This window comes from Equus quagga, chromosome 8 (genome assembly GCF_021613505.1).
Source record: "Equus quagga isolate Etosha38 chromosome 8, UCLA_HA_Equagga_1.0, whole genome shotgun sequence".
Classification (NCBI taxonomy): Eukaryota; Metazoa; Chordata; class Mammalia; order Perissodactyla; family Equidae; genus Equus; species Equus quagga.
The window spans coordinates 14,101,899-14,121,732 of NC_060274.1; the positions used below are offsets into that span (position 1 = coordinate 14,101,899).

A 19,834-nucleotide genomic window follows, 5' to 3' on the forward strand; every position below is an offset into this window, starting at 1 on the left:
GAACTTAACCACTCGGCCACAGAGCCGGCCCCGGAAATTAATAATTTTGAATGTTGCGTGTGATAGACTTTGTTGTATTTTTCTTGTCATTAATGAGATTGCTTGTAAAATTCACCATTCAGCAAATATTTTTGTGTACCTACTATGTGCCAGGCATTGTTACAACAATGAACGAAATAGACAAAAATCTTTACATTCATGAAACTTATTTTCTAGTTGGTTAGACAAACAAATGCATAACACTTGTAGTATGACCCATGATGGTACATAATACAGAGACAAATTAAATAGAAAAGGGAGTGGAGTGAGAGACTTGTGATTTTAAATAAGGTAGCAAGGGAGGGTTTCACTGAGAATGTAACATGCGAGTAAAGAGTTGAAGGAGTCAAGCCCTGAGTGTGGAACAGCAAGTGCAAAGGCCCTGACAACATGATTGTACCAAGTGTGGTTGAGGAGCAGCAAGGAGGCCACCGTGAGTGAGGAGGAGAGGAAAAGAGCTGCATTCAGAGAAGTGAGGAAGGACCAGATTGCAAAAACATTGGCTTTTACTTTCAGTAAAATGAGAAGCCACTGGAAGATTTTGAGTGGATTTTGGTGGAAGATTCTTTGCTGAAATCATCTACTTATGTTTTAAAAGACTCACTTTTGGCTGCTGGGCTGAGAATAGAATAGAAGGAGGAAGAGACGAGGAGTGGAAGCAACAGAGGTGAGTGGAGACCAGTTGACAGGACTCAGATTTGCTGATGTGGGCTGAACAAGATAGAGGAGTTGAGGATGACTCCAAAGTGTTTTTGGTGTGAATAATTATAAAGATGAGGCTTTTAATTTACTGAAAGTGGGGAAACTGTGGGAGGAACAGGTTTTGAGGGGAAGATAAGAGGGTCAGGTTAGATCATGTTATGTTTGAGATGCCAAGTTGAGAAAGCTGAGTGGAGATGTAAGTAGGTAGTGGGACATATGAGTCCTGAATTCAGGAAAACCATCTTTACTGGCCATGTAAATTTGGGGATTTTGAACAGAAAACTGGTTAGCCCAATACAAGTCTCAATAAGTTCACCAAAGAAAAGACAGAGTTATAAGGATAGAGTATTATGACCATCCAAAATTGGAGGTGAGGGAGATAAAAAGGAAATAAAACAGACTGAGAAGAAGTGACCTGTAAGATAGGAAGAAAATGCTGAGTGTGATGCCAGGAAGTCAAGAGAAGAAAGTATTTCAAAGAGCATGGAGTGATCACTGTATCAGATGCTGCTGATGGGCCCAAAAGATGAGGATAAAATGACTCTTAGATTGAACATAATGGGGACAGTGTGATGTTTACAAGAAAAAGTGTTAGCTGAGGAGCAGGGCAACTGTCCCGTTTTCCTAATTTATGCAGTCTTCAATTTATTTCTCTCAGCCCTGGTGGTCTAGTGGTTAAGATTTGGTGCTTTTACTGCCACAGCCTGAGGTTGTTTCCCAGTCAGGGAACCACACCACCCGTCTGTCAGTTGTCATACTGTGGCAGCTGCATGTTGCTATGATGCTGAAAGCTGTGCCACCAGGATTTCAAATACCAGCAGGGTCACCCATGATGGATGGGTTTCAGTGGAGCTTCCAGACTAAGACAGACTGGGAAGAAAGACCTGGCCATCCACTTCCAAATAATTGTCCAGGAAAACCCTATGAATAGCAGTGAACATTGTCTGATATAGTGCCAGAAAGTGAGAGAATGGCACAAAAAGACCAGGCAGGGTTCCACTCTGCTGTCAACAGGGTCACTAGGAGTGGCAATCGACTCCATAACACTAACAACAAAAATTTATTTCTAGACTGTTTCTAAACAGAAAAATGGGGTTTTATTTTAGCCAGTCATTAATTAAGTTCAGCATCATATTTTATCAATTTCAATAATTTTATTTTGGTAATTTTAATTTTATTATATTTAATTTAATTTCAGTATCAATTTAATTGCTTCTTATATTCCCCTCCTTCCCCTTAATTTTTTCTTCTGACTGACGTAGATTCCAACATGAATTTGAGTTTTTATGTCAGAAATAATCTTCACTCTTGAATTTTTGCTTAGCTGAATATAAAATTGTAGGATGATAGCTTTTCTCTCTCAGCGCTTGGAAAACATTACTCCATTGTCCGTTGTCTTCTGGCATCTGATATCACCCATGAAAAGTCTGCTGTCAGTACGTGTTACTCCTCCTTAGGTAATTCAGCTTTTTTCTTTATCTTGGATTTCTGTGGTTTTACTATACTGTGCATAAGCATGGATTTACTTTTGTTCCTATTTTATTAATCCTACTCAGTTGTGGTGTGCTCTTTCAACGTGAGGATTTGTATTGTCTTGTTTTCTTCCAATTCTGGAAAGTCCTCAGCCAACTTCCCTGACAATTGGTTACTTGTCTCTTTATAATGAAAATCTTCTTGGACACATATTGGAGTCTTTCAATGTTACTGCTGTCCTTGTCTCAATTATCTTTGTACATTTCATCTTTTTATCTCTTTTTGCTGAATTCTTGGTCTGTTCCTTGGTGCTATCACTTACTGTCTTTGGGGTTGCTTGGGGGAAGAGATTATTCCATCTGAATCTTTTTAATGTCTACGTGTTTTGTTTATACATTTCTTCATTCTGTCTTTTCTTGTTTTATATTAGCCTAGATTGTTTTTATAATTTCTTGTTCTCTTACATGAATGCTTTTCTTTCCTTTATCACATTTTTTATCTGAAACATATGCTTTATTAAACTAATTGTAGGTGATTCTGGTATTTGCATTTGATCCGAAGTATGTTCATTTCCTGATTGTTGAGTTGGCTGTCTGTTTTCTAGCGTTAATTTGGATTTTTTGCTTTCAGGCAATACCTTGAGTGCGAGGTGTATTTCTCACTCTCGCTTACTCTCCATAAAGGATGTTTTCACTAGTCTCTACTAGTCCCTCAAGACCCTCAGTCCCAAAGTAGCTCTTTCGTCAACATCTCCGGATTCCTTCCCATCTAGCAATAATTTTGACATGTCCTGACCCAGTCACTGAATCCAGTCACCATGGGCTTCTTGGCCTAGGTTGGTCTGGATGGCTTTCTCTGCATTCTCTCTCTCCTGCAGCTAGGTATCATTGAATCGTACAGGTGGTTTTTTCAGCATCCTTTTATGCATGATGGAAACACAGCCCCTGATTTTATGGAGGTAGTTTGGAATCTGGGCTCCTACTACTCATAGTGGAGCATTTTATGCCTCACAGGATTATGGGACCTTTGCACCTTTCTGTTCCCTTCCCTGAATTACAAAATGGCTGTAGTTTTAACCCCATTTACTGACCATTGTGGTTTCCTGCTCTGTTTCTGGTCTAAAGAGATGTTTACCTTGTTTGCAAGACAACAATATTTTTTAAAAGTATCTATCATTGTATTCAGAACTGAAAATATAAATTTTTAATATCTAGTGTCATTTTATTCACCTTTTTTCTTATAACATGTTGTCATTCCAAATATACCTCATAAGTAACTCATGCATACTGTAGGCGCTCTATAAATATTTTGATTTATTAATTAGGTGTTTCTTAGAATGATTAAAAATCCTGACGTAAAATCCCAACTGGAAAGTGCATAATCCCTTTGTAGACAAAATATATAACTTTACAATAAAAATTTTTATAAGAATTTGCCCCAAAGACGGAACGCTTTCGATTTGGAAATTAAAAATTAAAAGCAAGATGAAACACAATACTAACATATTTAGACAATGATCCCTGGACTGGTGGTGTTTACCGACCAAGGGCCACCTGCACCCTGTGGCCTTAAGACCATCTGACATTCAGTTAAGAGAATTATATACCTAATAGCCTCTTAGACTGGAAATGCTGCAAGAATATATAAGCAACAGCCTCTGAAAAATTTTAAACTACTTTCATTACATGAACACAGGAAAATAAAATTTAATACATATTTTATTCTCCAATTTAAAGAAAAATCAATGCTTAAAATGTAATTTTTAAAGCATGAGCTCACAATACCAAAATAACACAAAGCACTTTATATTTTTAATTCGTATTACTCTCAGTCATCCATATGACAATATGTATATGATTTACATATGTTGCATATTTACAAAAATCATCATTCAGTAGAATTCATTCCTTTTTCTAAGTCATGCTAAATTAGATATTATTCTACTGAAACAAAACTTTATTTTTTATCCTTAACAAAGTCCTAGGTCTGGATTGGTCTTAAAATAGGTGACAACTCTTTGGCCTGATTTCTAAGGTCACAGGTAGGACATCCTCTACCCCAGTATTTTTCTCATCTGCCATGATATACAAGTTACACAGAAGTAATTTCCCTGGATTTGATGACTCTTTTATCTTTCCACAATTGTCTACTAAATGAAAATAAATTTTGGGTGTGGAGGAAAGGGAGGTCATGCCTTTGCAACATTGAGAACTAACAGAGAATAAGACACTTTGCTAATATCATCAAGAATAGGCTCCTGGAGGGTGAGTCAGAAGTGCCAATAAGGAGATTGGGTGTTTTAAAAGGAGGTGAGAACACAAAAGTAAACTTGATCTTCCTCATAATATTATATTTAGTTAGAAACCTTGCAGTGATGATTTGTAAAGCTCAATTAACCTTACTGTAAACAACAGTGGAGAACAGAGTCATACACCTGCATGATCGTTTAAAGGTGTTCACAAAGGAAAGCAGATGAAACCATCCTTGAGTAAAGAAGGAAGTTAAAAATAAATTTTCAAACCTCATCATATTTACCTTACCAACTGGTTTTGATTACACGGCAACATTGTCTTTATAATTTTATGTAGCAGATAGTGGTAGAAGTTTGTCCCCAAAGCTTTTAGGATAGTCTCCTAAAAGATTTTCTGGAGAATTGCTAATTTTATTATTCGTTTTTTATCTTTTCCCCCCTTTCATTAAATTATGCTTCTCTCAGAATAGGCAACTTATCTCTATTGTAATTTTTTCGTACCTTATGTTTTCTCTCTTCTTTCAGCCATTCGGGTACTGAAGTAGCTGAGATGCGAAAAAGGCAGCAGTCACAAAATGAGGGAACACCTGCTGTGTCTCAAGCGCCTGGAAACCAGAGGCCCAACAACACATGTTGCTTTTGTTGGTGCTGTTGCTGCAGCTGCTCCTGGTATGTCCTGTTGTCTTTATGATGCCACACCTGAGCTGAGTAATAACTGGAGTGAACGCACATGTCAGTTCTCGGGGTCATAGAAATTCTCAATCTGTCTTTGTTTTTCCTTTATAAGTAGGAATTATTGGAGCCCATCGTTGATTTCATGCAGCCATTTCCATAAACAAAATATAATATGTCCTCAGAATTTATGTTTAAATTCATAGTAAGGTAAAGAATTAAAAATTATTTTATATCATGTTTTTCTCCATCCATGCTTCTTAAAGCTATAGGTAAAAATAAGATTATGGTTATATATTTATTTAACAATACACAGTATTCTCCAATGTTACAGAAGGTGAAAGAACATTAAGATAATATCTAGTAGTATTGTATGTAGTATTCAGTGAAAGTGTTTCAGTTATGTGCTATTTCATAGGGTGTTGATCATTCAGTCACAGAGCCAGAAAATTATGAGTCAGAGGGGCAACCTCAGCCACATACTCTTGACAAAGGACAGAGAAGGAAGTGCCACAGACTCATGTCCATGAATCTAAAAGGCCAAGGGCTATGATGGATATGAAGGCCAAGTCAATTAATTAAAAACTGTGAACACAGAGCCAGAGAACCTGCTTTCCATTACAGTCTCATCACTGACACCCTCTATGACATCATACAAAGTTGTAATCCCTGTTTTTTGGTATTCTCATTGTCAAAATAATGGAGAGTTACGCAAGTTGATTCCCAAGGTCCCATCTAACACCAAATGTCCATGATTTGGGCACCTCAGAAAACCTGCTCCAGTTCCAGAGTCCCAAAGTGCCTTCAAATAAGAAAATCAGTAAGACCTAGAGTCCTAAGATTTATGCAGATGAGATTCTTCAGGGGGATGCTAGACTCAGTGGAACTTTCCATAGAACCATAAATTGTGAGGTCCTTTAAGATCCAGTTCACTAGTGGATCTTCTGGATTAGCAGTGGTCTTCTGGATCTCTCTGGCCTATTTGAGAACCCTAAAGAAAGTCCTAAATGCTTCAGTCATCTTGTTGTGTATGATCCCTACCATTTTCCAACATCCATCAAGGTTATTGTTATGATATGTAACGTTCTATCATTGTGCCCCAAAGACAACAGGAAACGTGTCATGCTACAGTGGTGACCCTGGTGTTGGAGCAGCTCTGGCTCCTCTAGAAAACTTCATTTCCAGAAAACCATCAGATATTATAGTAATTTGAAAGGTTTAGAGTGGTTTTTATCAATATCAAAATTGCTTCAAAGATGATGATTCTTTGTTAGGGAAAGTCAGATGTGATTTCTTTTCTTTCATTCTTAAGCCTTAATTATTTCAGGTGGAGAAAACAGAGGTCTAGAGGAGAGAAATATTTCAATAAAGCTGTGTATTTTTTTTATTCCTCCTAAAGAGATCATCTAGCTGTAGTCTTAATCCATGAAATACAGCAACTTCATGTGCTGATTCTGAAGTCAGACTTCCTGGGTTCAAGTCTTGTCCTCATCCCTCACTGTCTGTTTGACTTTCAGTAAGTGACTTAGTGTCCTCAGCTTCCTTATCCATCAAATGACAGTAATAAGAATCCCAACCTCATGAGGTTGTTGTAAACATTAAGTGAAGTAAAACACATATGAGCTAAGAACAGTGCTTAACACATAGTGTGCATTTAATAAGAGTTAACTCACTGGGCTATGGAACACTTCATCTTGGAAAAATAGATCTTTTTAAAGAGGAGCTGGCTTGAAATAATATACATTAAAAAAATATCAGCTTGTGGATATATACAAAAAAATTATCTTGGAATGTATAAAACATCGCAAATACATTGTTACACAGGGTTGAAGATTATACTTCTCTTTCTCATTTGCACTCTGCTGTGTTCCAGTAATCAGTATATGATTTCATTTACCTGCCAAAACTTATTTCTGAATTGCTTCAGAATTAAAACACCAAAACAGAGAGAGTACTGAAGTTCTGTTGCACTATATTCATTGCTGTCCATCAGGCATTTAGTAAAATTTGCTCTTATCTGTCCTCAGATATTTAGTGAGACTTACTTTTATTAATTCTTAAAGTGCAGATTAAATAATAAGATATTCAATGTGATCTCATGAGCATCAGATTGTCACAGAACACAGACTATGGATCGAGAACAAAACAGCCTTTGGATGCTGCATTTAACTCTCCACACCTCTGGAGTGATATGTATTTGGACCCCAAACACATGGTGCAATGGATGAGAGCTCTATTAGTTCTGAACTAGAGTATCGTTGTCAAGAACTGTGTTTGTTAACAATGAGTCATAGATACCTGAGTCTAGGCCATAAAATGCACAGTCTATAAATTTATGTCTTCTATATATGACAAATGATAGGTAATTTCTAATGTAAACAACTTGTGAACAAATGAAAGTTAAATTGTCTTAAACTGTGGATTTTAATTGTGACTATGTTATCTCATTGCAAATGAAAATGTCCTTTACACATGCATTTTTAAAATATTATTTTTGTACTTTGAGATTAGGAAAAAGTTATAAAGGCTTATAAGAATGAAAAGAAAGAAAGAAAGAAAGAAATGTTCTTCAAATTTTCCAGGCTGGGTCAAGGAGCAGAACAAAAAGAAACACTAAAAAATGCAAGTTAGGGATTAAAAAAGGTTAGAAGTCCAAGTATGAAGTAACTGTCATTCGTGAATAGGAGCTGTTGTCACGTAGCTGACTTTACCTCCTTTTAAGGAAGCAGAGTGTTGGGAAAATAAGTTTGTGTATCTAGCAATAAATATAAATACCTCACCCTAGCCTCACCTGTCATGGGTTTTTTAAACAATATCATATTTCCCTCAAATTTGCATTTCTCATTCTTATTTCATTGTGAGCTCTTCCCCCATTTTTAAATTTATTCCTATCTTTATAAAACTACCACTATGCTTTATTTGGGGGGGATGATACAAAGATTAAGTATATAACTCCTGAATAGTTCCACAGTTTCCTTCAAAAATCTAAAAAATGAGGATTTACTTCACAGTGACTCATTAAGCTGATCTGTTCTCTGTCCCTGTCAAGGAACCACTTCCTTCCCCAAATCACTCTCTATCTCCCTTTTCTCCCCACAGCCCTCCACTCTAAGAAGAGAAAACAAGAGAATGAGGTTTAGACCATTTAACCTGTCTTACATAAAAGAGTCATGGCTGCCTGAGACTGGGCCATAAAATGGACAGTCTGTAAATGTGCAAGTCCTTCTATATGTGGGACTAAGCTGTTCCTGACCAGGAGAAGAGAGAGTTTTGTCAAGACCACTTGTCTAGAGGTTCAAGCGTGCCACTGGCAAACTTAATGCTCCTCTTCTCTCAGGAGTCAAACAGAATGGCCTGCCTCCTCAGGTAGTTAACTCTATTCCCTTTTCTTTATGAGAAGGAAAGCTTTGAAAGATGTGGGCTCCTCACGAAACTTCCATCACCAGGACAGCATAAGTTAGTGAGGTCATTCAGACGCTCGCACATGAGACAACACATGGGAAAGTGCATTCGTTGCAAACTAGAAACTGCTGTGTGCTCACAAAAATGAGTGCCTCAAAAACGAGATAGAAAGGCAGAGCTTTCAAAATTTATTTCAAGCTTAAAGCTAATTTCCAAATTGTCCCATGAACCCTCTCCTAACATCAAGGGTTATATTAAAATAACCCGGACTATTTATCTTCAAATAAAATCTTCTAATGGGTGGTGCTAATCCATCCATGTTTTAATTCCTCATTGCTCCTGGTGGCATCCTATCAAGCAAGACAGATTTCTACATTTGTTCATAAAAATTAGAACTCAGGAGACTTAAGCTATCATCTCTCCAAAAAGTTCCCCTTGACTTCTCAGGCCACTTCGTGGTGGTGAGGGGATGGTTCTGGGGCTGTGGGGGCCTGAAGTATTCCTGGCCACAGCCCAGAGCCCGCCATGTGCAGCTGTTTTACATATTAGACTTAGGTATAGGCTTTTGTTTGAAAGAAAAAAGTGCCCTCGCTAAAAAACTAATGTTTGGAAAATGCTGTGTCTGATTCTACAGAGGAGGAAACTGAAGGCTTGTCTACTGTCACTAAGCTCGTGAGTGACAGAAGGGGGACTAAAACGCAAGCCTCTTAATATCCAGTCCATTGTTTCGTCTACTTTGAGATGACACTTCCAAACTTTTCATTTCCAGATTTGATATGAACCGTTTCCAAAGCTTCTTACTTTGCAAACTCTTCAAGAATTACATCAAATACAACTTTTCAAACTGAATTCACAATTTCATGCACTACTGGGTATTGCCTACAAGATTTGGCCCACTGCACCGGATAGTCTTCATTCTTCTCAGAAGAAATTGGTCACAGACTGAATTTAGTAAATTAACTAGCCCAGTGAAGGCTAAAATTGTCTCCCTTCTGGACACATTAGTTCCCAGAGTTCCCAGACCATGGGATAGAGCTGACTACATAAAAGTTATGCACTTCACAAGCACATGCTTTTGGTTGCCCCTCCCTCCATTTTTAACAAGTACCACAGCCTCTATAATTCAAAACAGTGCCAAAATAATGTCCTATTTTATCCTCTGACGCTGTCCCACTTTAGCTCTCTGCCAATGGAAATATTAAGATGCATGCTTTAAAAGCCAAAGAATATTTTTTGAAAGGAAAAACAAAAGCCACCTTTGCTCCATGGTAAAGTAACCACTCCCTAGAAATAAATCTGCTCACACATGCAAGGTGCATCATGTCATCTGAGGCACCAGTGAATAAATAGTCTCTTCGATACCTGTCGCCTTTGGAGACCTGATTCATCTCACGTGGGAGCATAAGTTATCTGCATAGGACTTCCAAAGTATTTGTAACCAGATCATCATAAATTTCACTTATAAAGAATTCTATAGTTTTGAAACTCCATCTTGCCATGGCATAGGTAATTGTCCTCAATAGTTTCTAAAACCCACATGAACTTTAAACTCACACAATCAAAAGACATCTACCAAAATGAACCCAGGTTTCCCAGGCCATATAGACAAAGCCAAAAAGTAGACACTAAGACCATGGACCTTCTATATGTCCAGCATTTGTTAATTCACTCATTTACAATTTAATGAATGCCTATTATTGCTTGGCACTGTTGTGCTTCCGTAGCTCTCGCCAGATTCTCCCTGCGAACAAATTTTCAATAAGCGGTCGAATCTAGAGATGAATAGTTAGTGTTACTCCCCAAGTCACCCTCTAGAAGAGCTTAGTATTCAAACTGCCTCTGCCAAGTCTGTGTTCCATCTGACCAGAGTGCTCTCTATTGGAAAGCTGCCAGAATTAGAACTTCTTGACCCTTTCCATTGAAGGCATACCATTGGTACTGTTTTTGACTCTATGTTTCCTGTAAATGCTTATTTTTCCAAGTGTCACTTGCAGTGTTTAGATCACCAACGAACAGATGGATGTGAAGAAAACAAAATAATAGGTAAAAATATAATGCCCAGACTTATTTAGGAGAGTAGAAAGAATGAATCAGAAAAGGGCTGGAGAAAGAAGATTAAATTAATTCAGGCTAGAAGTAGGCAAGAGCCAGCTTAGAAAGTAAGGCAGCTCATAGTCAGTGAAAGCTAGTTCAGTGAGGGACGAAGGAAACATCCTGCTGGGTGCCTTGTGGACATCTATGGAGACACCTGTGGCACGTTTTCCCTGAGCTGGAGGGTAAGGAGAGGGAAGAGTGTGCAGTGTGAGGGATCACAGAGCTGTAAGAGAATAGGGGAGGTAGAGAAGGGAAAAGTCAGATGGCATAAGCCTCAGAGGATGCGGAAGAGGAATGTCAACCCCACCCTGCCCTGTGGTGAGTGTGGGAGGAGCTGCCTCCCAGAGGTGGTGCCTTCAGACAGCTGAGTGCCAGTTAGGGCCAGAGAGGGGAAGTGGACCATGGACAGTGGAGGATGCAGGAAAGTGTGTTTTCTGTGGAAAGGGAGTTCCAAAGAAAACAAAGGAGTGTGCTCAGAGGGGGAGAGAGCGGATGGTAGGAGGACCCTCACTCTGGTGAAGAAGCCCAGAGTCCTAAGGTGACAGGATGAAAGAGGCTGTGGGTAAAGAGGTTGGGCAGTGCATTTAGGGACAGGGCTCTGCACAGAGATGTGAGTGGGGTCCAGTGACCCCAGATTCCCCAGTTGGCTTCAAGTCATTTCAGGGTCAGACCCCCGGGAGGATCTCTCGAATCTCAGCTGACTTGCTGTCTGTGGCAATGTGGTGAGGGCCGTCTGGGTGTGGATGGGCCAGCATGTGGCAGAGTTTCTGGGATGACCTTGGCAATAGGCCAGTGCTGTTCATCCCCATGGCCACGCCTCCCTCTGCCCTGGACAAGGCTAAACACATGGAGGGCCAGTTTGACTCGCCAACTTACTGGACTGGTTTTCATATTAGTGACTCTCCTGTTTGATATGTTTTTGGTTTTTAGGTTAATACCTTCATTAAAATTATATTATGTGGATTTTACAGATGAATAACAAAAGTTCACATTGGTCAACTGACACTGGGCATTTTCATAAACATATACTCAAATTCCATGCTTTAAAATAGCCAAAAATAAATTTTGACTTATACTATTTGGCACATAGTAGGTATTTAGTTAATACTAAGGTGTTGAATGGATGATTGAATTTAGATTTTTCATTTAAGTCTACTTTATAAAATATAGAAATTTGTGTCACAAAAATTCTTTTCAAAAATTACAGGCACATTCTCCCAGGCCTTCGGAGAAATACGTGGCAGGTAATGTTTATTAGGGCACCACTGGATTTCGTCATACGCACCGTTTTCCTTCACTCCCTCGTGTGTGTGTATCAGAAGTAGTGATGGTGTTTGCAGTACTAGTAGTCGTCAGTAGTAGAGAGGGGCAAGGATTCCCGGAGGCAGCACTAAACTCTGTTTAGTTTTACTGGGATATAAAGTCAAGAAGGACAAAATAGAAGACTAGAGAGATGCAATGACAAGTAATACAATGCCTTTTATGCGATATTAAGGAGTTAGGATTTTACACTTTTTTGGGTATGAGACATGATTGAAGATTATTAAGTAAGGAGGGACAAAGTCCATTATATGTTTCAAGTACATCCCTCTGGAGGCAATGGAAAGTATGTGGGAGGACAAGAGGAAATCAAGGAGAATATTAGAAGACTTTGGTAATAGTCTCAGAGATGTTGGAGGCCCAAAATAAAGAGATAACAAAGGGAATGGAGAGATTACAAATTCAAGAAAGAATTAGTTTTACCGTCAGGATTTAGCAGTATCGGTGAGAAAGAGGAGGGAAGGATTACTCCATCTTGCTTGCTCAAGTGGTCAGGCTGATGGTGATCCCATCACAGGAGAGAACACTGGAACAGGAGGTTGTTTAGGACAGGATAAGATGATGAACTGGACTTTCTCTGTTAAAGGGACCCAAGAAGTAGTTGTGGAAATGAATGTGAAGCTCAAGGGCAAGTCTCAATTGGATAGAACAATCTGGGAGTCATCAGTAGACAGTACACAAGAGATGAGAATGGTGTCCTGGTGTGAAGAGCTGTGAGCTAAAGACTGAAACCTCAGGGTATACTAGAATTTCAAGAAAAAGCAGTGGAAGCTCTGCAAACAAGGAATGCAGAGAGGAGACAGTCTGAGAAGTAACATACAAAATACAGCATCAGCATCAGGCTGGCACAGACGCCAAGAGAGTGGAGGGTTTCACACAGGAGGGAATGATCAGTGTTGCGAATACACCAGGGGGGCCAACACAATAAGAATTGTAAAATGTAAAAATCATAAAAAAAAAATGGTCAGAATCTTGTCATCTCGCCAACTGGGAGGTTATCAGTGAACTCTTTGAGAATCAAGCTGCTTCTTTGGTGCACAAGGAGAAAGAATTTAGAGATAGAAAATCAGCTGGCAGAGAAAATGAGTGAGCCCCTCTTCAGAGGTTCTGAGACACCCTGATCTTTTGCGGTGAAGGTTCAATTTGAGGGAAGCTGGGGCTCCCGTCTTGACTTAATCAAAGCAAATTATTCAATTTCTAAAACAATATGAAATTCAACCCTTCCAAATTCAGGCCAAATTTATTAGCTATCTGGACAGTATTTAAGAACTCCCCCCAGCCTCTCTGAATCAATAATAATAACAACAATACAAAAAAATGAGGTTATGACATTTTTGTTACCCCTGGCCTATCTGTACAATATCGTAGTTGTGCTACATCTAATTGAAATCAGTATTAACTCTTTATTTTTGTCCTTCTCATTAAAACTCCTCATTATTTCTTTTATGCCTAGTTTACTTTCTTTCATGGTCTAGATATGGTAGACCTATTAAAATCTGCCTGCCATTTTAGGACACCACTCAAGAATTACATGTTCTTTGTCAGATCAGACAATAAAGTCTACTGTTTGTGAATATCAAGTTGATTGCATAATAATCTGCTTAATTGAGTCTTATAAATATTATAATTTCCAATGCTGTAAAATTCATATCTTTGTTTCATATATCGATATACTAGGTATTAATGTACATCTCCTGCCTGGGAGCATGGTTCCTTAGTAGAAAGCAAATTTCTGCCAATGCTACTTTTTGTATAAAGCAACATAGATTATTTGAATATAGAACCATTTTAATCTACCAATTCCATAAGTAATAGTGCAATAATAACTCCGTGAGCTTCATTCTAAATAGATGTGTTCCTGCCATATTTAAAGATTACACACAAATTCTAATGACATCTTCTTCATATAAAGCCTACTTTCAAGAGACAGCGTGGGGTAGGCAAGAAACAATGCCACAGGAATTAGACAGAGCTGGATGCATCCCACTTTCATAACATACAACTGTGAAACCTTTGGCAAATTATTTCATCTCTCTGAGCCTCAGTTTCTTCACCTGTAAGGTATGGTTAATAACGTATCTAAGTCAGTTATCTAGGGCTCAGTACATCCATAGATTCCCTAAATAATCCTTTATTTACAGGTATTAATTCTGCCCCCTTCTCAACTCTCAGGATGCGAGGAAGTTACCAGACTCTGTAGGATTTGACCACTGTATGCTTAGCATGTTCTATTTACATGCTGTCAGCTAATGTGACAGAACCTGGTTCTGCATTCTGTTTCCCTGGCCTTTTCTCCCAAACTCTCATTTTAAGCAGCACAGGTGTAGTTCAGCGTTCCTGGGGCGTGCACCGCACAGCTGCAGGATTCCCAGAGTGTTGTAAGTTCATTATATCCTGGGCTTAAGTTCCCCCACAGACCAGGATTCTTGGCTTCAATCATAATTGTTCTCAAGGATGCTCCCCGCCTCATCCCATACGTATTAACACACATAGTAACTGGAAAATACCAGGGGAGGAATAAATGAGTGGATAGTAGGTGACCGTGCCAGCTATCAGATGCTTTTCTGAGTATTAACTGCTAGAATTCCAACTTTTTCATTCTGCTTTCTCTAATAGGGACATAAGTTAACTAAAACCAGAAACTTTTAAAGACTTGGATGATTACGTGCCATTTTAATAATAGTGTCTACTATCTAAATAGAAGTTCGTTTGGCCTTTTCGCATCCGAGATATTTGCTTTCCCACAAAAGCATCCACTAACTTGATTATGACTTACAGGAAAAATTACAGTGGGTTGAAGGAAGAGCTTAAAATAGGATTTCAATCAACCTGAGAACGGAAGTAGAAGATTCTGATGATTGGCAGGTATTATATAAAGTACATCTAAATATTCAGTCCTGTAGTCTCTTAATTTTAAAGGAAAAAAAGAAACCCTGTTGATGCCAAATAGGAAATTTCGTTATTGAACTAATGCAAGCTTACATAGTGGATCCAGATTTTAACCGTGTAATAACTGGCTAACTGCCGTTGGCATTCTAAATCAAATTAATGTGTCGATGAACCTGAACCACATGGCTTCGAGTTTGAAATAAAAATTTAACGCCAATAGAAAAAGGGAATTTTTTAAACCCATCTTTTCAAAAAGAACCATGTATTTGGGGAAATTGGTAGCAAAGAGAAGAGGATGAGAAGATGAAGAGATTTATCTTCAGTTGCCATGCCTCAAAAGAAGAAATTAATGTTTACGTACAACCCAAAATGGAATTGAAATAGTTTGGAGTCTCCACTCTCAAAATGGACTTTTAAAAACATTTTAAATAAAAAATATTGCCTGCCTGTTGGTAGTTAAAGACCTTTTCTAGTCATTTTTTCTAAGAATGTATGACCTGAATTCCATATTACCCCAGCAAGACATTAGAGTTACAGCAACTTTTTATTGGAAAGCGTAATTACAATGTTAATAGGATTATGCCTGCCTTTTTTTGAGACTAAAGTATTCCTAAATCAAATGACTTGGGGCTGGGGAGTATCCAGGACATTTTCCAAATACCAAAAAGAAAAAAATGGGCCCAATTATGTGCACCTCCCAAGATTAAATTTACCACCTTTGAATTTATTTCACTCACAGAAAAATTGAATGACTCTTTTCAAATTCCTTAGAAAGACATAATTATCGAAACTCCACACATACAAGAATAGATTTTTTTTCCAAATAAGGGTAATTACTCCCAAAAACTTTTCTGTTTTCTTTTGTTCCGATGAAAATATTATATTTATTAAGGCAACACAGCCATCTAGTGGACAGATTTTCAATAGCGGATTGTGTTACTTGCAAGATGTTTTAAGTTTATGAAATAAAAGCTTTAGCCAAATGAAATGCTTGTTTCATGACATATGATACATGATTATAAAAAGTAGGAGGAGTATTTACAGGGGCAGTTTCTTTTTTGACAAGTGTTGATGACATTTCCAGACACAAATTTCTAACCACCATGCCCACCCCCACATACCCCATTCAAAACCATGTGGTTTTACCAAAAATGTAGAAATGAAAGAGGTGAAGTTCAAGTCATAGGCTTGACTGTAAGTGAGTTGATATATATCTGAAATTATTGATGGTATATGCTTGCTGTCTCACCCTCTGGTGCCTTTTTTCTTCTTCTTGTGGTCTTTTTCAAGCAATGCATCAATGCTATTCTCCTTTCCTCATTCCCTTCTCCCCAGAGTTATCTTTGCTGATGGGACCAAGTTGTACTTCCCAAGAAGGCCCTTTGCAGGAGCAACCCCTCATCTGCAGTCATGAGTGTCACCATCTCTCTTCCTCTTTCAGGCTTTCCTCTCAAAAACCTTCTATAACAATTCCTTTCTGGTAATCTCAAGTTCCAGGGAATTGGGAAGAACTTGCTTCTCATCAATATCTACTACATACTCAGTCCTTTGGTCAATAACTCCTGTAGTCTGAGCTGTGGGATAAAGCCCCCATAGAAGGGGCTTTTGCACTCAGTACACTGGTTGGTGATAGGAGTTTGACCGTTTCCAAACTTTTAAGAGCAGTCAGTTTTTGTAAATAACTGAAAAGGTAAAATATCACAGTTAATTCTTTTATATAAAGAGAAGCAGCATTGCATAGTGAAAATGAGTATGAGAGAAGAAGTCAGAGGACGTGAGTTCCAGCCCTCATATGTGTTAGTTGTGGGTCTGGTCTAAGTCAACCTCAGTGACTGTTTCCTCTTAAACTAAAATGGAAATGATTAATAACAAATGCCCTGCTTACCGTACAGGACTGCTGTGAGGATGAAGTAGTCAGGTAACGTATGAGGAAGCGTTTTATAATAATGGAAGAGTCTAAGTCTTTATTTCCTCAGGTTGAGATGAAAAGCTCTTTGGTAAACTTGGAATTGTCATTTTAATATGCAACCAATTTGCCCTTACATTTAATTAAGCATGTGTAATAATTAGCCTTTTTGTCACAAGTTTTTAGTCTTTGCCTTACAACCTTGTGTAGTAGGTCACTACCATTACCCCATTATGAACGGGGAAATAAAGCATGAAAAGAAAAATCATCTTAAAGGAGGTATATTCTAGATTCAGAGTCCACCTCCTTGTTTTCTTGGCCCATTACATAACCACACCTCACTGCCTATTCTAATTTATTGCCCTCACCCTTAAACATCTGATCTGTCCATTTTGTTCCACATTTATATCATGACTTTTTACAACTCCCAGTCTCTACACATGATTTTTTTTCTCCCTCTGCTTGCAATTCTCTTTGTCCAGGTCTCCATCTGGCAAACACCTGCTCATTGTTCAGCCCAGTTTAATCATTATCCCCTCTGTGAAGCCTTTCTCAATTTTCTCCTGCAAAAGTATAGATATTGTACCCATGTCTAAGAAGCACCATATGTGTACCTCTATGTTGGCTCTCATTGCAATGCTGGGTGATGCTTATTTACCTGTTGGAGCTCATTTCAGAGCTTCTGTGTTATTCATCTTGAATTTCCAACCAGGCAATGTTGCATAAACCAGGTGTCTTGTACATATTTGTAAATTGTTATTGACTCTTAAATAAAGCTGTGGTACTAGTTTACCATGATATGTTGACTGAGGAAAATGAAACATTTAAAGAATAACCTACCAGTTCTTTTTCCAAAGCCGAAGGATGTTGGTTCTATTTTTGCACTGGGACATTTGAGTTAGAAGCTGTTAATAAAAAGGAAAAAACTGATAGCACAATGCGAGAATATTAACATACTGAATAGTATCTGCCTTTACTAATGCCAGTGGTTCTTTCTTGAGCTTTGATGTCCTAATGTCTTAAATTTAAGCATCTTACTGATTCCGCAGTTGTCTTTGTGTAAATATATGCAGTTTTGTGATTGTCCTCTCTCCCAGAGTTACCATGGCTACTGCAAAGTTTTCATCTTATTCGCCAACATTTCAAGGGTTCTCCCTAAGAACCAATTGTTTTTCTTATAAAAGTAGACTGTCTTCAAAAATAGGCCCCACATATGTCCGGAATGATGAATCAGAAGGTAAACTCTATAATGGGCAGCAGGTAACATCTTCCCCACCCTGCTATCCAAACTCCTCTGTAAATATACAAACAAAAATCCACCCACACACAAAGAGGGCATATTTCCTTATTTTCTGAAATGTACAAAATGTATGTCTCCCTTCTCAAAGTTACCATTTGAGAAAATTTCTAATGGGATTTTAAATACTTACTTTAGCATACTGAGCCTAGGTTAGTGACATTTTCTTCCATAAAATATTTAAGCTTTGATCAAGACTCCCACAGTGAGCATTGTATATGTATTCTGTTCTCTTTATGGATTAGTTGTTTAAAAAGTAGAAATGTTGATAAAATGTTACAAATATTGTAAAAGTGAAAAAAATCATGTCTCCACATGACCCCTCGCTACTGTTAAGTTTCATGTTTTCCTTTTAAGGGCTTTTGTCAAGCACATATGATATGTATATGTTGATCTAGAGCAAATATTTCCTGTAATTTATCACCTTAAAAAAAAAAAAACATTATATTACTTAGAGCAGGACCAAGTGAAGTTGAGGACAGACATTAGTCATTCCTAAGACACAGATGGCAAACAGTCTAGGACCAACTCTCCTGTCATTGTCTCCATTTCTTGTCATTTTAAAATGGCGTTATCAGTGGTTCTTGATCATTGAAAATTTGAAACCAGTTTTCTAAGAATGGTACTAACGGACAGTTGATTAAAAGGACACATCAATTGCTAACAGTCAATTTCTTTCCACAGGGCCATGTTGTGTCCAATAGTAGATCAAGAAATGGAGAAAATGGTGAATAGCAAAGCACTTACTGAATGTCTGCTATAAGTAGTTTAAGAACAAATGTGTGTCCATATTTTACCATCCGTAGAAATGAAAGATGTAAACACAACCCAATATTTCATAATGATCACTCTAATATGGTGGCATTTGGGATGTTTGTAAATATCACAGAAACAGATATAAGAGCCAGAATTCATGTTCAGAAACTAGTGAATTCATGCAGGTGGATTCCAGATTTGTTGCTCTACAGCAAAGCACAATGGAGAACAAATTTTTTCAAAGATGTCACATAAATGAAGTATACTTGCATTTGTGTGGCACACTCTGAGGGGCACTGTGTGGAAATTTAACAAATAAATTCTCAAGAAGTTTATTATTTAATCAGTGAAAGGGAGCTCTTTTTCTAGTCTTTTTATAGTACCTTACTGTGTGCGTGCAGACACACAAATTTAAGCTCTGTAAAGCTTGCCGAAATGAGTATCAATTTCCTGTTTAAATATGATCTTTCTGGAATTTACAAAAATCTTGCATATTTTATACATTTGGCATCATTAATTTCTCCCAGGAAATTTCACAGAATATCATCAATGGTGTATTCCTCCCTCCTCCCACCCACTTTCCCCTGATTACTGGAAGTACATCGAATTCCCGAGAAGCACTCTTACTCAACGATACTTTGAGATTAATGAATCTCCTCCCAAACACATACCTGACCTAAGTGGGTAGCGACATGGAGGACTGAAGTTTCCTAGGCTAGCTCGTGCTGCAAACACAATCACAGTACCCACATGCCGAGACCTAAACAGTCGTGCTGCTCTCTCTGAATCCCCCCTCACTGTTTTCCCCATCGCTGCCCTACACTGAACGCTTTGAGGACTCTGACTCTGAAATTGCCGCCTCCCTGTAGAGCCATTGGTTTGCTGGGTGTTTGAGTAACAGTCAGCGGTAGTTTCTGCTACCCAGAATTCTTTGGGTCACACCACTTTCGCGAGACGTTTACTCTTTTCTCTCCATGATTCTACACCAGTAAATCTGCCGCTTTTTCTAGAAATTGGTAGAGGAGAACTAAAT

The 19,834-nt window shown here is 38.2% G+C and overlaps 1 protein-coding gene across 2 annotated transcripts in view; it reads left to right on the forward strand.

Annotated features, from left to right (window-relative positions):
- The window catches only part of RGS17 (regulator of G protein signaling 17), a 103,512-nt gene that overhangs the window by 70,607 nt on the left and 13,071 nt on the right, over positions 1–19,834 (forward strand). For both annotated transcript variants that reach the window (XM_046669891.1, XM_046669892.1), the window contains one exon: positions 4,991–5,134. In XM_046669891.1, the coding sequence (XP_046525847.1) occupies positions 4,991–5,134 (144 nt within the window). The remainder of the gene's footprint in view (positions 1–4,990; positions 5,135–19,834) is intronic.